Here is a 20,895-nt window from a genome sequence, read left to right on the forward strand (position 1 = left end):
TTGGGCAGGAGGACTTCCACCAGTCGTCCCGGGAAAAGCATGACAACACCTGTGGTTAGGGCTCCAATGGGCTGGACACTGTGATGAACCCTTTACCGTTGTTCGAGTGTTGCCCATACCCCCTCTGACTTGGTCTCTTGCCTCAGCATTCCCTAACCCGGCAACCGAGTTTTAGTCAATCAAGTTTAAATAGGCCTCCCATAGTGGGACCGGGGAATGTACGGCCCAAGATGCCTAGTAAACATAGAGGTGTGTATGTGTCGGGGGGGGGGGGGGGGGTCCTTTGTAAATCCAGATTAGAACTGGTCTGATAAATGTTGAGCTGGGTGTGTGTGAACATGGGTTGATTAGCATTTGGAGCACAGATTCCCCATCATGCCGCGCTCCCCTGCTTCTCTGATCCCAGAATTCACTGCAGTCTCTGCTTCAGGTTTTCTGTTTTCCGTCTCCCATGTAAATGAATGGTCATCTGGTTCCATCTTGGATGCAAATGAGACCTAGGGCAGTTGTTTCACTCTTGTCACCCTTATCTGGAGGGTCTTAGGTGTGTCTCCCACCGCATCTTTATCAGTTTCGTTTAGGTGGGGGGGGGGAATTATTTGTGAGTCAGACAGACTGCATCCTGTGCCCCAAGAACACAGACAGGCTGCGTTCAAGAACACAGAGTTGAGATGTAACACACCCCAGCCATCATTTTAAAGCAAGGGGAAACTGATACACCGGGTGCAAAGGCTGCTGGAGCACGCTAAGTAGCACACTCCAGCCAACTCAGTTAATTGGGTCTGGTCTGATGCACTGTAATTACAGCATGTTGGAGCAGCATTCCCATATGTGTATGGGCAGACAAGGGCACACATCTGTGGAACTGTGCCCCTGCCTGCAAGACTGGCTGTAATTTCTGGGAGTGACCTACCTGCCCTCCAGCTGCAGTCATGGGCTTGAGTCATGTCCCTTGATCCCAGCTGCTCCATGTCTCTCTTCATCGTTTCAGGATTTATCAGGCAGTTAAATTAGATGTAGTTGAACACTGAGGTGAGCTGGGGAATGGGAGTCTGTTCCATGGTAGGTTTGGTCTGTTAAATGCCACAGAGGATCAGACCATTGCCCTCTGAGTTAGCTCACATGACAGATGTGTTATGCGGTGCTTGGAGGTTCTCAGAGCATGGCTTTGACTGGCAGTGGGAACAGTCACCACAGCTGGCAGATGCATGACTGGAGCCCATGCATGGTACCATACAGACACCCAGGGGCAAGAGCTAGCGACTGGTCAGGGCCCTTGGATCCTGGAAGCCCATTGTCTTCTTGAGCGCTTGATCCTCCTGCCTGCATGGGCCAAGAGCCCAGTAAGAGCTGCCATGGTGTGGGTGGGGTGGCTGCCTGGCTCCCTATGGCTGGGGTGGCTGAGAAGTGAAGAGGGCAGGGTAGATTTGCATTCTCACTAAATCAGAGAGGCTGTAGCACAAGCTGTGGTGAGCCCAAGCTCATTGCAGGAGACAATCATAGACAATCACAGAAGAACCCACCAGTTTGCAAGCTGAGTCGGGGATCTCTGATCATAATTTGCATAAAAGGCACCTTGTAAATACCAGGTGGTTCATCCTTTGCAGGAGTTCACAGCCTGGGCGAAGCTGACCCACAACTTCTGACACGACTTCTGACGGGGAGCAAGCCAGTGACACACTTCAAGTGAAAGGAAACTGAATGTAAGTAAACTTGAGGAACATCTGGAAACTGATTAGTAGCCCTACCAGTCTCTGTGGAAGGACCTTAAATGGGAGGTAATGGATTTCATGGAACCCATGTGTTGGAGACCAGCGCAGCACAGCTAAGATCTACTCTTAAAAACTTCTAGTGGCAGAGACACCGCAGGCCCTCCAAGTATCTGCTCCAGGGCTGAACTGGTTTCAGGGTTATTAAGTTTTGCTCACAGCCAACCTAAGTCTGTCTAGTTGCCATTTGAGCCGGTTACCATATTTTCTTGGATATAATCAGCTCTTTCCCCTCACCCCAAACCAGCTGGAGAAAATTGGTGTGTGCATTACATGCAATAAAAAAGGATCGCCATAGCTGAGTGCAGAGCCCTCCTCCCCACACATGTGCTAAAGCAGATGTGCACATACGGTCCAACTTGCATGCACTTGTACTAGAGCCATGTTCTGAGTCCAGCCTCCAGCGCTGCCTCCAGAGCTGTGTCTTGATCAGGGCACTATGCACTGGCTCTGGACCCAGCATGCCAGTTTGGTCTGCCACCCCAAATGGTGTGCAGGCCTGGGAGCAACCTTAGGAGCAGGCTCAGCTCCCTACCTGCTCCACTTGCATACCTCAATGAAAAGTATGTTTATTCCTTCACACTCCTTTTCAAACTTCAAGCACACACGCACGCACACGCACACACACACACACACACACACACACATATATACATTTATATACACATAGAGTAGCAAACAGCCCATCAAGAATGGTGGGAAGGAGCCCCGTGTCATGCCCCGCCCCCCTCCCGCTGCTCCAGGTCTGGCCCCACCCTCCCTTCCTGCTGCTCTGGATCCAGCCCTGCCCCGCTGTTGTTCCAGGTCTGGTCCCAGCTGCCCCAGGTTGAGCTCGGCTGCCCCTGTCCTGCTGCTCTGAGTCCGGTTCCACTCTACTCCCCGCACCGCAGCTCTGTGTCTGGCCCTGCTCCACCTCCTGCTTCCCCACAGCTCCCTGTCTGGCCCCACTCCAACCACCTGCCACTTCTGGTCCAGCCCAGATCCACCCCCCTTTCCCACTGCTACAGGTCAAGCCCCACTCCCCTCCTGCTCCCCCCCCCCCGCTCCCCTATCCCCCTCCCACTGCTCCAGGTTTGGCCCTCCTCCACTCCCTGTCGCCTCCCCACCTGTCCAGGTCTGGCCCTGCTCTACTCCCCGCCCCCTTCCCCACTAGTTGAAGTCTGTCCCCGCCCCCCACTGCTCTGGGTCTGGCCCCCACCCCCTCCCTGCCATTCCGGGTCCGGTCCTGCTCTACTCTACCCCTCCCAGGCACTCCAGGCTGAGCCCCACTCCCCCTGTCCTGCCACTCTGGGTCCAACCCCGCTCCATCCTCCACCTCCTGCCACTCCTGGTCCGGCCCTGCTGCACCCCCCGCCCTCCTCACCGCTCCCAGCCAGGGGGAGGGAGGGGAGCACAGGCCATGCATACCCAGAGTGGGGATATGCGGGGGAGCAGATAAGATGATGATGATGTCAGAGCCTGACCTGTTGGAGTCCTTCGAATCTCAAGGGCCCTGCATCTGCGTCGGGAACTTGAAGCTGTAAGTCTAGCTCAGGTTTGTTTGATCAGCAAAAGTCAGGTTTAGAAAGCTGTTCCTGGAGTAAGAAAGCAAAAGTCAAGTTCTTGGAGTCAGGGAAAGAGAGAGGGAGAGAGAGTTGGGGTCTCACCACTCAGTGAGGCTTGAACCAATCGAGGTGCCCAGGTGTTGCTGGAGCTGGCAGACAGACAGAGCCCTCAGCACGGTTCCAGGCAGTACAGGAGTGGAACCGGTGCAGCTTTGGATCCAAGCACCAGGACAGAAACATGAGCTTGGGTCGGGGTTTTTGTGGAGAACTCACAATGGCTCAAGGGAGAGCACAAGGTTTGTTTATGGGAAATGATGGCTATGGGTGGCGTTACTCTGAGGGAGCTCACAGTACAGATGGGCAGATTCAGTGTTTTGGGCACCAATAAAGGAGTCATTACTAGAATTGGTCTGATAAATGCTGAGCTGGGTGAGTGCAGACGTGGATTGATTAGCATTTGAAGCAGGGATCCCCCATCATGCAGTGCTCCACTGCTTCTCTGGTCCCAGAATTCAGTGCGGTCCTTGCCTTGGACTCAGTTCTCCATCCTGAATGCTAATGAAGGTGCATGCCTGTCCCATCTCCCATGTAAATGAGTTGTCATCCAGTTCCATCTCTGGTGTAATGAGACCACGGGGGTTGCTTCACACCTATCTTCCTTGTCTGGAGGGCTTTAGGTGCATCTCCCGCTGCATCTTCATTGGCTTTTGTAAGTCCTTCCTCTAATCGGCTCTTGTTCGGGCAGAAGTTGGGAGTGGCGGTGGGGGGGAGCGGGTCCTTTGTGAGTCAGACAGGCTGCATCCTGTGCCAGGGCGCCCCAAAAACACAGAGCTGAGACGTAACAAGTCATATTAAGAGGAAGTGTGGGAGAGCAGGCAATGTAGTTAGAGACAGAGACTCCTGTTCTCACCTCTTCTCTTTTAGTCCATAGCCCTCCTCCATCCCCCCATGTAAACTGTTAGCATCATGAATGACGCGTGCCCCTGGCGGCCGGGAGGGCACTGCAGCAGCACGGCGGTGGTAGGTGGGGAGGTCCTGCAGATGCCGCCGGCACTGTTGGTGACGGCGGGGCGAGGTGACGAGTGGCGACTGGCCCATGGCACCCTTCAACAAATTGTACCCCACCCAGTCCTTCTGCCCACAAGGGTGGGAGCAAGGCACCTACACCCACCCCCAACAGATCTTATTATGCCTTGCTCTCACCCTGGTGGGCAGAGAGGCCAGCCCTGCTAGCACCAGGCGGGGTTGCTGCTGCAGGCTTCCCAGGGTCCCGCTCCCTCTGGGCAGCAGGAAGGGAAGTGGGGAAGGGGCTGCAGCTGGGCAGGAGCATGGGGCTGGGGTTGGGGCTGGCTGCAGCGCGGAGCCCTTGCCCAGGGGAGTGGCAGCAGTGCAGAGCTTGGGTGGGCAGGGTGTAGGTGTGAGGGGGGGAGTGGCATGGGCATTGGGGACATGCAGGGGGTGTAAATGGGTCTACGTACACCCTATGTCTTTGGTGGTGCACCCCCTGCAAAAAGCACCCCCAACGCTGCCGGTGGTGCCTGCAGATGGTCTTCACTTCCCACCCCACCCCCCGGCATCTGTGGGCGGTGCACGATCGCCACTGGCTGCTACCACCACTGTGGCAGCATCTGCAGGTGACCGCCTGCGAGAGCTCCCTGCTCACCACTGACACGCCCCCGCCACCAACACCACCGCCACTCCCAGTGGGTGGTCACCGTGGCCTCCCAGCCTCTGGGGGCATGTGGCGTTCATGGGTACGGGGACCCTCCCACACTCCTCACCACACTCCCCCCATGGTGCACAGCCCTGGCGGGCAGCGGGAGCAACAACAGCAGCAGCAGGAGAGTATGGTGCTCTGCACGGCAGTGGTGCCTGGCTCCTGGCCCTGGCCAACGCCGAGAGGAGTACAGCCCCCGCTGAACCATTTCTTTCCTCAGCGCTCCCTGCACTCGCAGGGCACAGGAAGGAAACCCCAGGCACTGGAGTGGACTGGGGCAGGGAAAGCAGCTGGCTCCAACACCTGGGGCTTCCCTGCTGTGCCCAATGAATGCAGGGAGCAGCCCCACCATACACCTTCCCACACACATACCCAACGCCCCCTACACAAGATAAAAGACTAAGAATTTATTTTTGAACTATTGTGCTATCACCTCTCCATGCAGTACACAAACACAAACCATGGCAAAAATATTTTTTGTCATAAAATTAGAATACGTTATAGTCAGTGTTTGACTTTTAGTGTATGATTTGTTTTTTTCTGGTTCTAAAATGGCAACTCCCCCGTCCCAAAAGGGGTATGTCTGGGGGGCAAGGGGAGGGGCTTCTGGTGGCAAAGGTCAGGGCTTAGGGGTGGGACTTCCAGCGCCAAGGTGGCAGTCAGGGGGCAGGGCACCTGTCAGAGGTGGGACTACCCGTACGGCCCTCAACAGCTCACCAAACCTCGTTAAACGCCCTCTACGTGAAATAATTGCTCACCCCTGCTGTACTACAACATGGATAGATAACTAGTTGGATCATCTTGTTCAGCAAGTAACCATCAATACTGGGCTGCAGCCCGGTGGTTGGGAACCCCTGATATAGACTATGGGATCGATTGCATGTGTAGCAAATTTGCAAACGAGACCAAATTGTATAGGGCTGCAGACATTCTGGAGGATAGGATTAGGATCCAGAATGACCTGAAGATATGGTCGGATACTCATCCGAAACAATACAACATGGACGAGTGCAAAGTCCTGCATTTAGGGTGCAACAATTGTGTGCCCAAATACATCTTGGGGTATAACTGGCTGGGCTGTAGTACTGCAGGGAAGGGCCTGGGGGTTACAGTGAACCACTGTGTGCTGGGTTGTATTAACAGCAGCATCACTTGTTTGTCAAGGGAAGGGACAAATTGGAAAGAGTCCACTGGGGAGCAACAATGATGAGAGGCCTAGAAAGCGGGATCGATGAGAAAATGTTGAAAGAACTAGGATTATTTAGCCTGGAGAAGAAGAAGACTGAAGGCGGATTCAATAGTAGTCTTCATATCTTTGAAGGGCAATGACAGAAAGGATGGAGAGGGTCTTATTTCTATGGCCACAGGGGATAGGACAAGAAATAAAGACTTGAAACTGCAGCAGAAACTTTGTGACCATGAGGGCGTCCAGTATTGGAAGAGGCTGCACAGAGAGGTGGTGGGTCTCCATCCCTAGCAACATCCAAGAGCAAGTTAGACAGACACTTGGGCGGGCTGGTTTAGTTAGGGATATTCCTGGCCTAATCAGGGATGGTTCTGGCCTGGCTGGATTAGATGTGACCTCCTGCGGGTCCTGCCAGCCCTAATTTTCTACACATCCATGATTGTACAGCCCAGTAACACTATTGGGAAGAAGAACCAATCCTGTTTAACAGGTGGCAAGTGATTTCAATCTTTAACCTGTGTGAGGGCAGAAAGTCCCTTTTAATAAGGCTTCTTGTTTTCCACAGCAATCGTTTCTCTTGTACGGAAACAACATGGCTGCTTCGAGCCAGAATCCGACTGCCCTGCTGCGAGCAGAGATGAGGCTTTGCAAAGCGGAAATGGTGCGGAAGGAGACAGAGCTGATGATGAAGCCCTATGCAAACTGGGAGGAGTTCCTGATGCCAGGTCCTCTCTCCATCGCCATCTTGGGGGAGCTGGCCTGTATCTCCGCAGGGCAAGGGGACTTCTCCATCAACAAGAACTCCCCTCCAGATGGGTTTAAATACATCAGATACCCAGAGTCCTTCCTCACTTGCCTGATGCAGGTAAGTCACAAGGGCTGGGACGCATTTAATGCTGCTCACAAGAACATGGATCAGATCCGGCTTCTCTCCATGAGTGTCCCACGCCACATGAAAGCCATTGTCCAAACCCTGTTCCAGGATCTAGATGTGGTGGACGCCCTGCTCCCTCCACAGCTGACGAATATGAAATCCATAGCAGATGAGTGTTCACAATTAGCTCGATCGGTGGAGCACAAGTTCTCCGATGTCATCTATCTCATCCAAGAGCTGCTGGAAGCCTGTATGAGTTCCAAAAAAGGGTATGAGGATGATCTGAAAGAAATTGAGAGAACATTGGAAGATGCATGGCTAAGGGAACAGTCAGTAAAGCAAGCCAAGGAGATGGCCGAGGAGTATTACCAGAAGATGAAAGGGCAAGTAGATAAGACCTATAAAGACTATAGTGATGCAATGAGTTCCCTTCCTTTAGGGTGGAATGCTTTAGCTTTTGGTGTTATGGAAAGTTTAATAAATGTGATAAACACTGTTCCAAATGCAGTTTCCAGGCTTTTCCTTTCAACCAGGAAAAAGGACAGTTCTCCCGAGACTTCCACAGAAAATAAAGAGGATGATCCCATTGCTGTGAACAACATATTGTCCAAATCAGAGCTCTTGCTGAATCTTGCAACACAAATCTGCTCTCTTTCTGATGACAAGAATAGTAGTAGAGCCCCCGATCAGAAACAACTGATGTTTAATTTTATAGAGCAGCATGCTCAGTCTTTGCATGATCAAATAAATGCTGAAAAAAGCTGTCAAATAAAGACCCCAGCCTTGCAAATCTGCACTTCTACACTTCATGCTTGTTCAGTTTTAAAAAACTCAGCAAAGTCTGCAGATAAAAATAGCTCTAACTCTAAAAAGGTAAAGAAAGCACTTAGCTGTCTACACAATAAGGCACGTGCATTTGATTCTCAAAGTAAATTGCAGTCAAAGACTACCCCTTTACCTCCCAAAGCACCTAACATGGCCAAATGGCAACAGAGCATGGCAGAGGGCCATCAAGTAGAGTCACAAGCAGCACAAAATGCCCGTTTCAAAATAGAGCAGAGTCGTGAGATGCTGAAGATGACACAGAAAGAGTACCAGAGGAGCTTCGAGAACTTCAAGAAGCAGAATGAGGAGCTGGCAGATATCCTAAGCACCATGAGAAAATGTGAGACAAAGGAAATCGATTTTCAAAGAGCCAGGGATATGCTGATCAAAGGTCTGGAGGCCCTGGGGAGGGTGAAGGAGCAGTGGGAGAAAATGGTGCATTTCTTCCAGATGATCTCCAGCCTGATTGAGTCTTGCCTCAGCCGCTCCATCAAGGGCTTTGTAAGTTCAGCTGAAAGTGTTCAGAAAATTGAGAACTATTCTTCCATGTCCTTTGTGACAGACTTAATCTACACTCAAGCGTTCAATGCCACCAGTGTCTCTCACCTGGTGCATATGATTTCCGAGACCTACACCGAAGTGTCCTCCAAATATCTGATGGATCGTGTGAGCAGCTTGGGGAGACTCATCTCTATGGACCCTTCTGATCCCGCATTTCAGTCTGAACGTCTGAAATTAGCGCATGCATGTGATGAGGCAAGGGAGGAGATCTATAAATTGGTGATAAAGAAGAAGGAGGAGTTTGAAAATGATTTAAAGACAAGAACAGAAACAATTGCCTGCGAGCTAAACTCAGCGTTGCCCCCAGTGACCAGAGAAGAAGAGAGAGCCATTCAAGATACAGTGCAGCAGAGTTTCCGGGAGCTGACCCTGGAGGAGGAGGATCAGTATGCTTAGAAAATCTCAATCACTTCTGTGGTCCAGATCAATAGTCTAGCTATGTCCCTGCCACGATCAATCAACAGAAATGCAAAGCAGTGTATTGAAACATAAATCTCTACAGTACAGTGTCGCTACATATCTTCAGCAATCCTTCCTAGTTGAGGATGATTGTCTTATCTGTATATTGTCTTATTCTCATTCTTTGCACTATATATAGGTAGTGAATGAACAGCCATCCATGCTTTTCTTTTTAAATGTCATTTCCAGTTTAACTACGGCTGTTTATGCCCCAGGCCTGTCTCCTTAGCTCATGTAAGGGAGCCCAGCTTCACCAAAGTCGATGAAAAGACAATGAAGGAGGGATGAACCCAAGCCTTGGCCACCATCTTAACTTGCCAAGGGCGAGTCAAAAGCCACCTCAAACCTGTGCCAGAAAACTGCTGAAGGAACACCCTAGAGGGGTCAAAGGCAGGAGATAAAAAGCCCCATCATCTTATCATCTTCATTGTCCAGGGAAATGCCCACACACAGAACAGACCCAGGCTTGGGTCATGGGATGGAGATGCTGTCCCTGTTGGATGTTGCTTCTCTGGGCAGATTTGCTAAGAGGGCAGGAAGGCTAAGTGGCTCCCCAACCCCTCAATGCTGGGAGTCAAGCACTAACCATCACACCCCGCAGCCTCTCAGCTGCTGAAGGATGTCCTGACCAGCCCAGACAAGGAGAAGGGAGCAGATGGCATCAGCGTCTCCTTGTCCGTGTCCTGAGTAACTTTCTAGAGCTCCTGCCTGAAAATGACTCTCTTTCCAATGTATCTGATGCCACTTCATGGGTGTCAAGGGAAAGGGAATCGGAGGATGATGCAGGTGAACTTGATTCTGGGCAAGAAGTGTTTGAACTGTGAGCGCATCCATCTCATTCTTTTCTCTGTGCCCTCAATATACATTGATGAAAATGTCCCTGCCTGTAGATATGGAGCACTTGCAGCCCATCCCCAGTACCCAGTACTGCCGGGTTTGGGACCAAGCTGAACATATGAAGAACAATCCCCACGAGATGGGAACCTCCTTGGGATTCAGCAGCCTGATTGAGACTTTGCGAAGGCAGCGTTGGGCCCTGATTGTCTGCCGCCTGGTGCTGTCATGGCCCCCTGTGCAAAGTGAGTGCAAAACACAGGCCTGGCTTGGGAGTGTTATACACTCACTTCCCTCATGGGGATGTATTAACCAGAAGATTGAAAGCTCAGGGGAATGTCTTGTAGGCCTCGGACGTGGTCAGTAACTGAAACACAGGTATGGACAGTAGACCTAGCAGAAGTCCATCTTATACAAAACATGTTCTTTAGCTTGTACAGGGAGAAGCGCTCAACAGGCCACCAATAAACAGTAGTCAGGGAAAGTAGAAGAATGCCTGTTGGTCAAGGCCACCAGTACTGGTACCAGTACCCACAGAGGTGGTGGACTCTCCCTTCTTGGAGGTTTTTAAGACCCAGGTAGACAAAGCCTTGCCTGGGATGATGGAGTTGGGGCTGGTCTTGCTTTGAGCGGGTGGTTGAATTCGATCATCTCCTCAGGTCCCTTCTAACCTTAATTTTCTGTGATTTTCCTGGACAAGGCCAGGTGCACAGAATTGCTTTTTGGAAAGCTCTACTTCCAGGTTGCATCGGGAACAACTTTGTGCTTTATCTCTTGCTGAGGAGAAGTGAATTCTGCCTAGCCAGCCAGAATCCCATGAGGATGACGGTGTGTTTTTGTTACCTGAATACAGTGAGGCAGAACTGTGCAACACTTGTGGCCAGCCTTGGCCACTTAACAGGGCCCCAGGCTATAGCTAAAGCAGAAGGCCCCAAAGCCCGTTTTGCAGGGATGGCCGAGTGAACCTTTGCAGACATCAACAAAGTGAAGCAAGCAATCAATATGTCCAGGTAAACCAGTAAGAAGATTGCTTTATACAAAGCAACAAGCTGAAAAGAAACCAGTATCCCAGAAGGCCTTGTCAGGGACCATCCAAATAGAGTAGATCCTATAATCAGCTTAAAATCGTTAGCAGTAGTTATTGATTGATGGAGTCAAATGTACTGGGTATCATTTTGCTTTGATGAAGATGTTGCTGGCAAGTTAAAGCAGCTTTTTCAAACTCCCAAAGGCCTGCGCACCAGCCTCCTCCTCCCTTTGGAGACTCCCCAGTGGGTGTAGGGGAGAATCCATCCTGCGCTCTTCCAGGCAGCCAAATTGCCACCAGAACACGCTTATTCTTGTGGTTTAAAATATACTTGATTGCCATATTTTCTTGCGTATTGCACACCCCCAAATGTAATGTGCACCTTGTTTTTGAAAAGCATCATGAAGAAATTGTTTTTTCCCAGTTCTGGCTGCAGAAAGTAGGGACAGCGGCTCCCCCTCCCTCTCCTGCTTAACAAAAACCCCAGCTGCCGCAGAAGCCTGGTCTCCAGGGGATGACCTCTGATCTGGGACAGAGCTAAAGAGCTACAAGAGACCAGCAGCCCTAGCAGCCAGCAACATTCCCCTAAGAAAGGGCAGCTTTATTAATGGATGTCCTGGCCATTGTACAGCAGAGATGATCTCCACCAGCTGACTTGCTCAGCTGCCTGAGGTTCAATGATGGGTCTTGAGATGGTCTTAGGCTGCTGCACTTATGGTCGGGAAAGGGGATCACAACAGGGGGTTTCTATCTCAGGGAAACAATCGGCTTCCTCACTTAATACACACACCCCGATTTTGAGAGGCTGATTTTGACAGGGAAAGGTTGCATATTATATGTGAGAAAATACAGTACATTTGGCCCCCATAGAGAAGAGGCAGGAGTCCAACCTGGGAGATGGTTGTACTTTATTTGCTATCCAGAACAGAGGACCACTGGGGAGCTAAGAAAGAGGGGATTGTAACTGTATTTGAATTCTGTGCATATAAGGACTAAGAAGGAAAAGAATCGTAGCTGTATCGTAATTCAGGGTCTGAGAAGCTTGATAAAATAAAGCTTGCCAAATTCTAATCTTTGAGCATCTGCGTTGGTTTTTCCTTAGAAAAAACAGCACCCACCCCCAACAAGTCCAGCCAGTGAGTAAAAGAGCAAACAGCAGGTTAGAAAGAGGACAACTCCCTTCCAGTGCTGATGTGAGCTGTGTGCATGGCAGGGAGGTGCCTGGCAGCTGGTGGCAGCAATCACAGCAGAAGGAAGTGATCTCAGGGTGAGACGTGGCTCCCTGGAGCCAAGGGGAGGCTGAGCCTTGGGACATTGTGTGCACTGGGAGGCACCTTGCAAGAATTCAGGGTGCAAGGGGAACCTGGGCTCTTTGCAAGACTGAGCCGCTGGTGCGATAACAGGGAGTTTTTTGGGGTGCCAATAAGGAAATAGTTTCATAGTAGCTAGGGTCAGGAGGGACCTGAACAGATCATCTAGCCTGACCCCCTGTCACAGGCAGGAATGAATGCTGGGTTCACAAGACCCCAGACAGGTGATCATCCAACCTCCTCTTGAATTTGCCCAAGGTAGGGGCGAGGACCACCTCCCTGGGAAGTTGGTTCCAGATTTCCTCTGAGAATATGTCAAATCCCTTCTTGAATCTGGCTTAACTCTCAGCTCCCACATTTCATGGTAATGAGGCCACCCTTGAAGGACATGCTGGGTAGCAAAGAACTTCCTCAAGTTCACTTTCAGCATACTACTGACTACTTGCATGTTGGGGCCTCTAGATGTTGTATGGTGAGTCAAGAATAAATCCCATTGACTTTCTCTTCACCATTTAGTATTTGGTAAACCCTTCTCACATCCCCATCCAACATTTCTTTTCTAAGCCAAGCAGGCCTGGCTTCTTTCAGTCTCTCCTCATAGGAAAGCCCCTCCATGCCTCTCACCATCCTTGGTGCACTTCTCTGGACCTTCTCCAGTTCTTCTAGATCCTTTTGGAGGTGTGGGGACCAGAAATGGGCGCTGTCTTCAAGCTGTGGAGGCACCATAAAGGGGCATCTTGAGACTTTCCAGCCATCTGTCCACAGCAATTCCAAGATCTCTTTCCTGTGTGGTAACAGCTGCTGCAGAGCACAGCATGCAGGTCTAGCTTGGGAATCATTCTTTGTGCACCTAAGAGCATGTGGCACCCAGGGACAGTCCTGAAAGGCCCTCAGGGCACCCCAGAGAGCTGCAACACCCTGCAGCTCTGGTTCTGCCCTGTTCATATTTGAAAGCCTCCACTCCTGCCACTATCAGAGGCAGAAGACTGGGAAGGTGGACCACTGGTGTGTCCTTCTGTGGGCAGGGGGATGAGAGCCAGAAGACTGGCAAGAAGAGCACAGCTCCAGGCATCTGGTGAGGACCAGCTGGCTTGGAAGCATCCCCAGGCCCCAGGCAGATCCTCACCAAACTGTCACAGGCCCATCCCAATGCCCAGCATATCTCTAACCCCATACTGCCTGCCTGGGGGCCCGGCTGGAGCTGGGGGGGGTGAGCCCCATGTAATGACTCAGCCCCTTCCAAGCACCCAAGCCACAAGTGTTGGACAACGCTAAGCTGCAGCCAATGCCTCATGCTGCCCTGCATCTAAAACCTCCCTCCAACCCCCACCTGGACCCGCAGTCCCCATCCTAATGCCTGTCCCCAGCCCTGCCCTTCCGTGTGCTTGCCCAGAGACCCCCTCACATCTGACCATGAACCAGCAGCTAATGCCAGCCACATAGCCTGGAGCCTGGCCTGGGCCCATGGCCACCACCCAGATTGCCCACTACAGCAAGATCCCAGCCCTCAGACCTGGCTCCCGTGGAAGGAATGGGATGCGATGCCTTTGGAGTCAGTGAACCCTCTGGAGGTGTTCATTGTGTGCAGGTGGGGGGGAGGGGTCAGAGTGGCCAGTTGTTTGTGAATGGGGCCTTGCACTGACACATGCTGCTCTTTGGGCCCCATCATCCACCCAACGGCCACAAGCCTGCAAGCTGCAGTGTATTGCGTTCGGCCCCATGGACTTGTACACATCCAGAATTTCTAAATAGACCCTCACCTGTTCTTTTGCCGCTATTGGCTGCTCACCTCCACCCCAAACTGTGCTGCCAAGCGCAGTAGTCTGGGAGCTGACCTTGCCTGTGAAGACTGAGTTGAAAAGGGCATCAAGTAGTTTCATAGTGCTTAGGCTCGGAAGGGACCTAAACTGATGATCCGGTCCGACCCCCTGCACCAGTCGGAAAAGTACTTCATCCTTTTCTGCATCTTCTGTCACTAGGTTGCCTCCCCCATTCAGTAAATGACCTGATCCTCCTCTTGTTGCTGACATTCTTGTAGACATAGGCATCAACTCTGTTGGTGCTCTAGGCCTCAAGCACCCACCAAAAAAAATCAGCAGGTGCTCAGCACCCATGAGCCATGGCTGTTTGGGTTTTATATGCAAAAGTCACTGTGGCTGCTTGGAGATGTTAAAAAAAAAAAGAGATGCAAGCAGCACACTACTTCAACCCAACTCTAGCGTCTGTAAAGATTGGGCGCTTTAGCAGAGCTTTTAGCTAAAGCTGATTCAATCAACTATTAGACAAAAGTGCAAAAAAGCCCCACTAAAGCATCTGATCTTTACAGATGTCAGGTGAGCTGGGTTGAAGTAATGTGCTGCCTCTTCTGAATATACATGGGGCTTGCCCCACACGTTGACACCCATGCTTGTAGAAACCCTTGTTAGTCATGTCCCTGGCTAGCTGCAACTCTAATTGCACTTGGGCCTTGATCATTTCTCCCCTGCTTCCCCGAGCAATAATCTTATACTCCTCCCTAGTTGTTTGTCCAAATTTCCACTGCTTATAAGCTTCCTTTTTGTATTTTAGCTTACTGAAGAGTTCCCTGCTAAACCAAGCTGGTCTTCTGCCACACTTGCTAGTCTCCCTGTGCATCGGGATGGTTTGTTCCTGCACTCTCAGAAGTTTCTTTAAAATACAGCCGGCTCTCCTGGACTCCTTCCTTCCCCCTACCCCCTCTCAGACTGGCCTCAGGAAATCCCACCCATCAGTTCCCTGAATGAGTCAGGCTGCTTTTCTGAAGTCCAGGATTTGTACTCTGCTGCTCTTTTGCCTTCCTTTCCTCAGGATCCTGAACTCAATCATCTCATAGTCACTGCTGCCCAAGTTGCCATCCACTACTACACTCTCCATCAAGTATTCCCAGGTTGTGAGCAGCAGGTCAAGAAGAGCACAGCCCCTACTTGGCTGCTTCAGCACTTGCACCAGGAAGTTGTATCCAAAACTCCAAAACTTCCCATGTTGCCTGTGTACATGTCAAAGTGACGTCCCCCATGAGAACCAGGGCCTATGATGTAACTTGCAATAGCTGTTTGAAGAAAGCCTCATCCACCACATCCTCATCTGGTGATCTACAGCAGACCCCACTACAATATCACCCTTCCTGTTCTCTCCTCTGAGCCTTTTGGGTCTCTGGTATATGAACCAAGGGGGGGGGGGGGGGGGGCGGGGCGAGAAATCAAAAGGGAAGATCTACTAGCTTCAGCCCTCCGGGGCAGGGCTGGGAGGTAGCAGGTGCCCCATCATCCAATACGAACTGGAGCCCAACATAGCTGGGAGCACAGGTGAGAGCGGAGGCCTGACCACATGAGCAGGGTCCCAGCTGGACCCTCCCACGTCCCCAGTCACTTGCTGGAGTTGCTGTGGGAGAGAAGCAGCCATCTGCCCTTTCTCTGTGCAGCAAAGGCTAGCTGCATCCCCACAGAGCCCAATCCATTCTGGTTAACAGGGGCCTTAGTGGACTTAGGTGCCTCCCCAAGCTCCTATTCAACCCTGGCCAGGGCCCTGAAGACAAGCACTGATGCATCTACTTTTGTAACATACCCTCTTCTCCATGAGACAATGTCACAAAAAACAGTAAGAACTGCCTTTGGGAAGCAGGCTTTGAACTCAGGCCTTGGGAAGATGTATCAGGTGACCTTAACTGATCTGCACCCAGGCTCCCCTCTTGGAAAGGGGCAGGGTTAGGATCTCACTGTCTTTGACACACACTCCCTCTCCTGCACCCACTGCTGCCAAACCTGCCCATCCCGTTACAGGTTCAACCAGTAACGGGCACCTTCCAAACATGTCAAAGGTTCCCATTTCCTCCCTTCTTCTTGTGGCTGTCTCCAAAAAGATAAACCAGGCCCCTTTCCAAAAAGTCATTCAAAAGTCACAAGGTTATTTTCTTAAGCACTGTAATATAGGGAAACTGGGGGCAACTTTGTACACTGAGGAAAATCAGCAAAGAGAATTACAGAGATGAATGAGGCAGGGGTTTAGGTTGTAGCCGTGTTGGTCTAAGGACATAGACAGACAAGGTTCCTTGGGTGAATTTGATATCTTTTATTAGACCAACCCAAATAGTTGGAGAATAGTTATTAAGCAAGCTTTCAGGTTCAAAAACCCTTCGTCAGGCTAAGGAAGTGTCAGCAGTTGGTGTGTGCTCTTCCTGGATGGAATGAAAAGTAAAGAAGCCAGGGTGAAGAAGGGTAAAGAAGAGATGAATGAGTGTGCTCAATGATAGGATATTAACCTCAGAGTAGCCCCTACAGGACACTTGAAGCCAAAGAGCTTTGACACTAGTAGGGCGGCTTCAACTTCACTACAGGATACAACATTCTGCAGTTCACCTAGGGGATGACCACTTTCCCCACCCCTCCACAGGGGAGGCTGGACCTGCCACATGCTGCACCTTCTTAGCCCTGCTACCCCCAGAAAAGGGACCCTACTGACCCTGGCCAGAAGTTCCTCCAAACGTGCAGGGTTCTTGTTGCACAGCAAAACATGGGAGAAAAGCTTCAAGTGTGACCAACTCCTCTTCCCAGGGTTAGCAACCACTGGATTATGGTGAATCTTCTGGAAAGAGAAGGGGCTGTGAAATCAGAGATACCTACCCTGGAAAGGGTTTGGGACCCTGGTCTGTTCCTATCGCGCAGCTCTGGACAGGAAACAGAAACCGTCCACAGGGATAGCATGTTCACTTCTGGTGCTTCCTTAGCAGAGACTCCCTGTTACAGAGAAGGCAGTGAAGATCCCTTTAGGGAAGGGGGAGCACCAGGCACCCAGTGGTGCAGTGTCCTGGAAAGAGGCTGAAAAGCAATACCTGGCAAATGGAGCTCGGGGGTTGGTGGCATCAGCTCCTTGCAAACACACGATGAGCATGAGCAGGCCTCAGAAAGAGACTATGGGGTGGGAAGAAAAGGTAAGGTCAGGCTAGAGAGCAGGAAATGCTTCTCCCGCCATAAATATCCTCCTTCCTGCAACTAAGGGCCTCACATACCAGAAACCTGGGACCAAGATGAAGGGCGAAGCTGGGAAGTGGCCAAGGACAGTCCCTGGGTATCACTTGGAGCCATGTGACTTGGGGAAGGCACCCTATTATGATGGCACTTCTTCCCCTGGGAGCACTGGCTGCTCTTAGAAAATGAAGTGGAAGGCACAGGCACATGAAGCCTAATACAAAGATCTTCTCTTCATAGGTTCCCCCAAGGTCTGGGCTGGCCTCTGCCTAAAGTGCTTCCTCTTAGTCCAGGGGTGGGCAAGATGTGGCCTGCCAGGCCATTTTATTCGGCCCACAGGGCCCCTAAAAATGTTGAAAATTAATATTTATCTGCCTCTGGCTACCTGTCATGCGGCCCTTGATGGCTTGCCAAAACTCAGTAATCGGCCCTCCACCTGAAATAACTGCCTGCCCCCATCGTAGTCCCTCCCCAGCAATGAAACCTTGGAGCCAGCTTCTGGCTTCTTTGGGGTCTAAAGTGCCCTACAAGTGCCAAAGGCTCAGTGAACTCTTTCTGCACTCTGTCTGCATGATGCCTGAATGCAGCCACTGCAGGATGCTGAGCAGGCAGACATCCCAAAGCCTGTCTTGCATTGCTGAGAAAATTATGGATGCTTCTGGGTGTGGATGAACTGGTGCTAGGCCAGGTAGGAGGACAGGATGAAACCTTCCCATACATGAAGTTTCAATGTGGCTTCTCCTTTGTGTGGACATGCCGGTGCACACGCAGGCTGGAAGAATAGGGAAAGCTCTTCCCACACTCAAGGCACTGATACGGTGTCTCCCCTGTGTGGACGCTCTGGTGCTGGAATAAGGTGTAGGATCGGGTGAAACTCTTCCCACACACGGAGCATCGATGTGGCTTCTTCCGTGTGTGGATGCTCTGGTGCCTGGTCAGGTAGGTGGGTGTGCTGAAGCTCTTCCTACACACAGAGCACTCATATGGCTTTTCCCCTGTGTGGATAAGCTGGTGCTCAGCCAGCCTGCAGTACTGGATGAAGCTCTTCCCACATTCAGAGCACCTATGTGGCTTCTCCCCTGTGTGGAGACGCTGATGCAGGCCCAGGCTAGAGGACTGGGTGAAGCTCTTCCCACACACAGGACACTGATACGGCTTCTCCCCTGTGTGGACACGCTGGTGGTGGACCAGGTTGCCAGACTGGGCAAAGCTCTTCCCACACACAGAGCACTGATATGGCTTCTCCCCTGTGTGGATGCGCCAGTGTCCAGTCAGTTGGGAGGATCGGTTGAAGCATTTCCCACACTCGGGGCACTGATGTGACCGTCTCTGTCTGAAGTGGACCTTTGTCTTGTGGCTCTTTTGATCTCTCAGCTCCACAATTTCTTCCTTGAACCCAGGGCTCTTTCTGGCCTCTCTCCCTTCTCCACTCCCATGCCTAGTTGGACATGGGACCTCGTTCACCACTACATTATCCAGTGTTTGGAGCCACCCCCGACTCTTGTGCCATTGCTCCTGCTCAGGTCTCAGCTCATCCATCTCACCCAGACTCCCTGGGGAAGTCAGTACTGGCTCTAGGTTTGCAGATCCTTCCACAGGACGCTGCTCCTCAGTTCTGCTCAGCAGCCAGGCACCTCCTGCATAGGGAAGAGAAACTCCAGATTAGTCCCTGACCTGCTGGCACAGCCCAAGCACTGCAATTCCTTCTGCTGCAATGAGCCTCAGAGCAGGACTGAACCTTGGACCTAGTGTCTCCTTAACTAAACAAGGTCTTCCTTTCAGATTCCCAAGGTTTGGGAGTGCAAGAGGGGCAGGTCCATGGGCCATACTAATGCTTTCTACTCAGTGGATTTCAGAGGGGTTTATGACCCAACTGTCAGCCCCGTCAACTCAGACTCTGCTGGGAGAAACCCATATGGGACATGTGCCTGAGAACAGTGCTTGACTGGCATCATGCTCTAATGGGCTCTGGATGAGACCAGAGGGATCTGCTTAAAGGAAGAGTGAGGCTCTCTAAGGGCTGATCTGTCCCACAGCACTGCTGGGTCCAGGGCAACATGACGCTGAGCACTGCACCTGACTGAGCTGATATGCTGCAGAAGCCAAAGTGCATTGGTGAGACTGCTCTCCAGTGCTCGCCCCGATCTCTGGCAGTCTTGACAGCAGCATCTGGGTACAAGGGAGAACAGTCCCACGGTGGATTTCTGGGACTTTTCAGCAGTCAGAGGGTGTGAGGAGCACTGCCTTACACTGGAACAGCTGCTTTTGCTGCACATGCAAGTGCTGCTCCTCCCTGACAGAAAAAGCCACCATGTTGCATCCCTCCAACCTCCACAAAGTGACCTGGGAGAGTAGGATTGAGAGCTGTGGCTATCCCTTCTGGAAGAAACATGGCTGTGCTTCCTGCCTGCTTCCAGGCAAAGCTCTGGTGCCCTAAGAAATGAGCTCATGAAGCTTTGCTCTGGAGACGAGGCCCTAGTGCCCTCCATGTCACAGGACAAAGGTCCTGGCATTACCCTGCACATGGCCTCTATGCTGAGTCTCTGAGTTTGTGACACTCAGGGCTCCAGACACGAAACAAGGTGGGGGAGACCCTGGCACAAACCATGGTGTATTCACTTCCCCCTCCACAAAGTGAAGGCTTATGGATCCCAGCCTACTCCATGCAATCATTTAATGCAGCCTGAGATCATGATTCAGCACTTCTTGAGTTCCAGGTCAACCGTACCAGGAGAACCAAGGGAGAGCCCTAGCCTTTCTCGTCCAACAATAATGGGTACAGAGTTTTTGCCAACCATGCTCATTTCCATGGGGGACCACAAATCTCATCATTCCCTGGGACAGGCTGTTAGAGAGCAATGGCTACTTGGGCTGGGGAATCAACTCTTACACTGCTGAGTGAAGATGGAAATTTAAGATCACAGAATTCCAGGAAAACCAGATCTGTGCCCAAAAATCAAGATAACAAACTCAGTAGTCCCATAACAGCTGTCATTAGAGGGGAGAGGAAAGAAGTGATTGCTGGTTTCCACTGCTTTAATTTGGGGGAGTGGGAACAATACCTGACTGGACACATTACAGCATCAGCTATTTGAGGTCAGCACCCTGGAATGGCAGCACAGGGCAGGCCTGCAGTTTCCAGGCTACATCTCACGCTGGCTAGGAAGCATTTCTGAGAGAGGAGTATCGTGGAGGAGACACCTACAACTCACCTGGCAGCAGGTCCTCCCACCTTGAGATTCCCTCACGGTCTTCCTCAGCACAGACCCACAGCTCCACCTGCTCTTGCTGGATGCGGCAGATTAAGTCAGGCATGAGACCTCGATATCCTGTGAGGGGCAGCAGTTAAAGTGTGTTTGTGACCACAGACTGGATGGAGAAGCAATAGATGGGAAGTAGGGAATGGATCCAATGAACTCATGGATTCTACTCAGGTCTTGAAGGACAAGGGAGGTGGGCATTTAGGATGAAAAGGAAGGAGCTGCAGGGAGAAGCCTTCAATAGATGATAGTCCTTGTCACCCCATAGTGGAGAGATGGGCATAGGAAACAAAGCACAGGCCACCCTGTGGTAGAAAAAGGGTATGAAACTGACAGTCACCAGGGAAAGCGTTTACTGTTTTCAAGGTACCAAAATTAAGAGTCACTGCACATGCTTATGGACGGATAACATTTATTAAAACACCAATCAGTCCATAATAAGAATCCTTACCCCAGTCCATAAAGGGTTAACCCACTTCTGTGGTCTCATAGGCTGGGGGAGAACCCTGGTTGATGCTGCTACCTTCAGCTTCCCAGCCTCTCCCCT

At 51.3% G+C, this 20,895-nt stretch overlaps 1 protein-coding gene across 1 annotated transcript in view; it reads right to left on the bottom strand.

Annotated features, from left to right (window-relative positions):
• Positions 1–16,172: 16,172 nt before the first annotated feature.
• Positions 16,173–20,895, bottom strand: part of LOC102564378 (zinc finger protein 157) — a 28,330-nt gene continuing 23,607 nt past the window's right edge. The window contains exons 8-9 of the mRNA XM_059714102.1: positions 20,301–20,417; positions 16,173–18,725 (exon numbers count right to left, since the gene is read on the bottom strand). Coding sequence (XP_059570085.1) covers positions 17,815–18,725; positions 20,301–20,417 — 1,028 coding nt within the window. The 3' untranslated portion in view covers positions 16,173–17,814. The remainder of the gene's footprint in view (positions 18,726–20,300; positions 20,418–20,895) is intronic.

This window comes from Alligator mississippiensis, chromosome 11 (assembly GCF_030867095.1).
Source record: "Alligator mississippiensis isolate rAllMis1 chromosome 11, rAllMis1, whole genome shotgun sequence".
NCBI classification, from domain to species: Eukaryota; Metazoa; Chordata; order Crocodylia; family Alligatoridae; genus Alligator; species Alligator mississippiensis.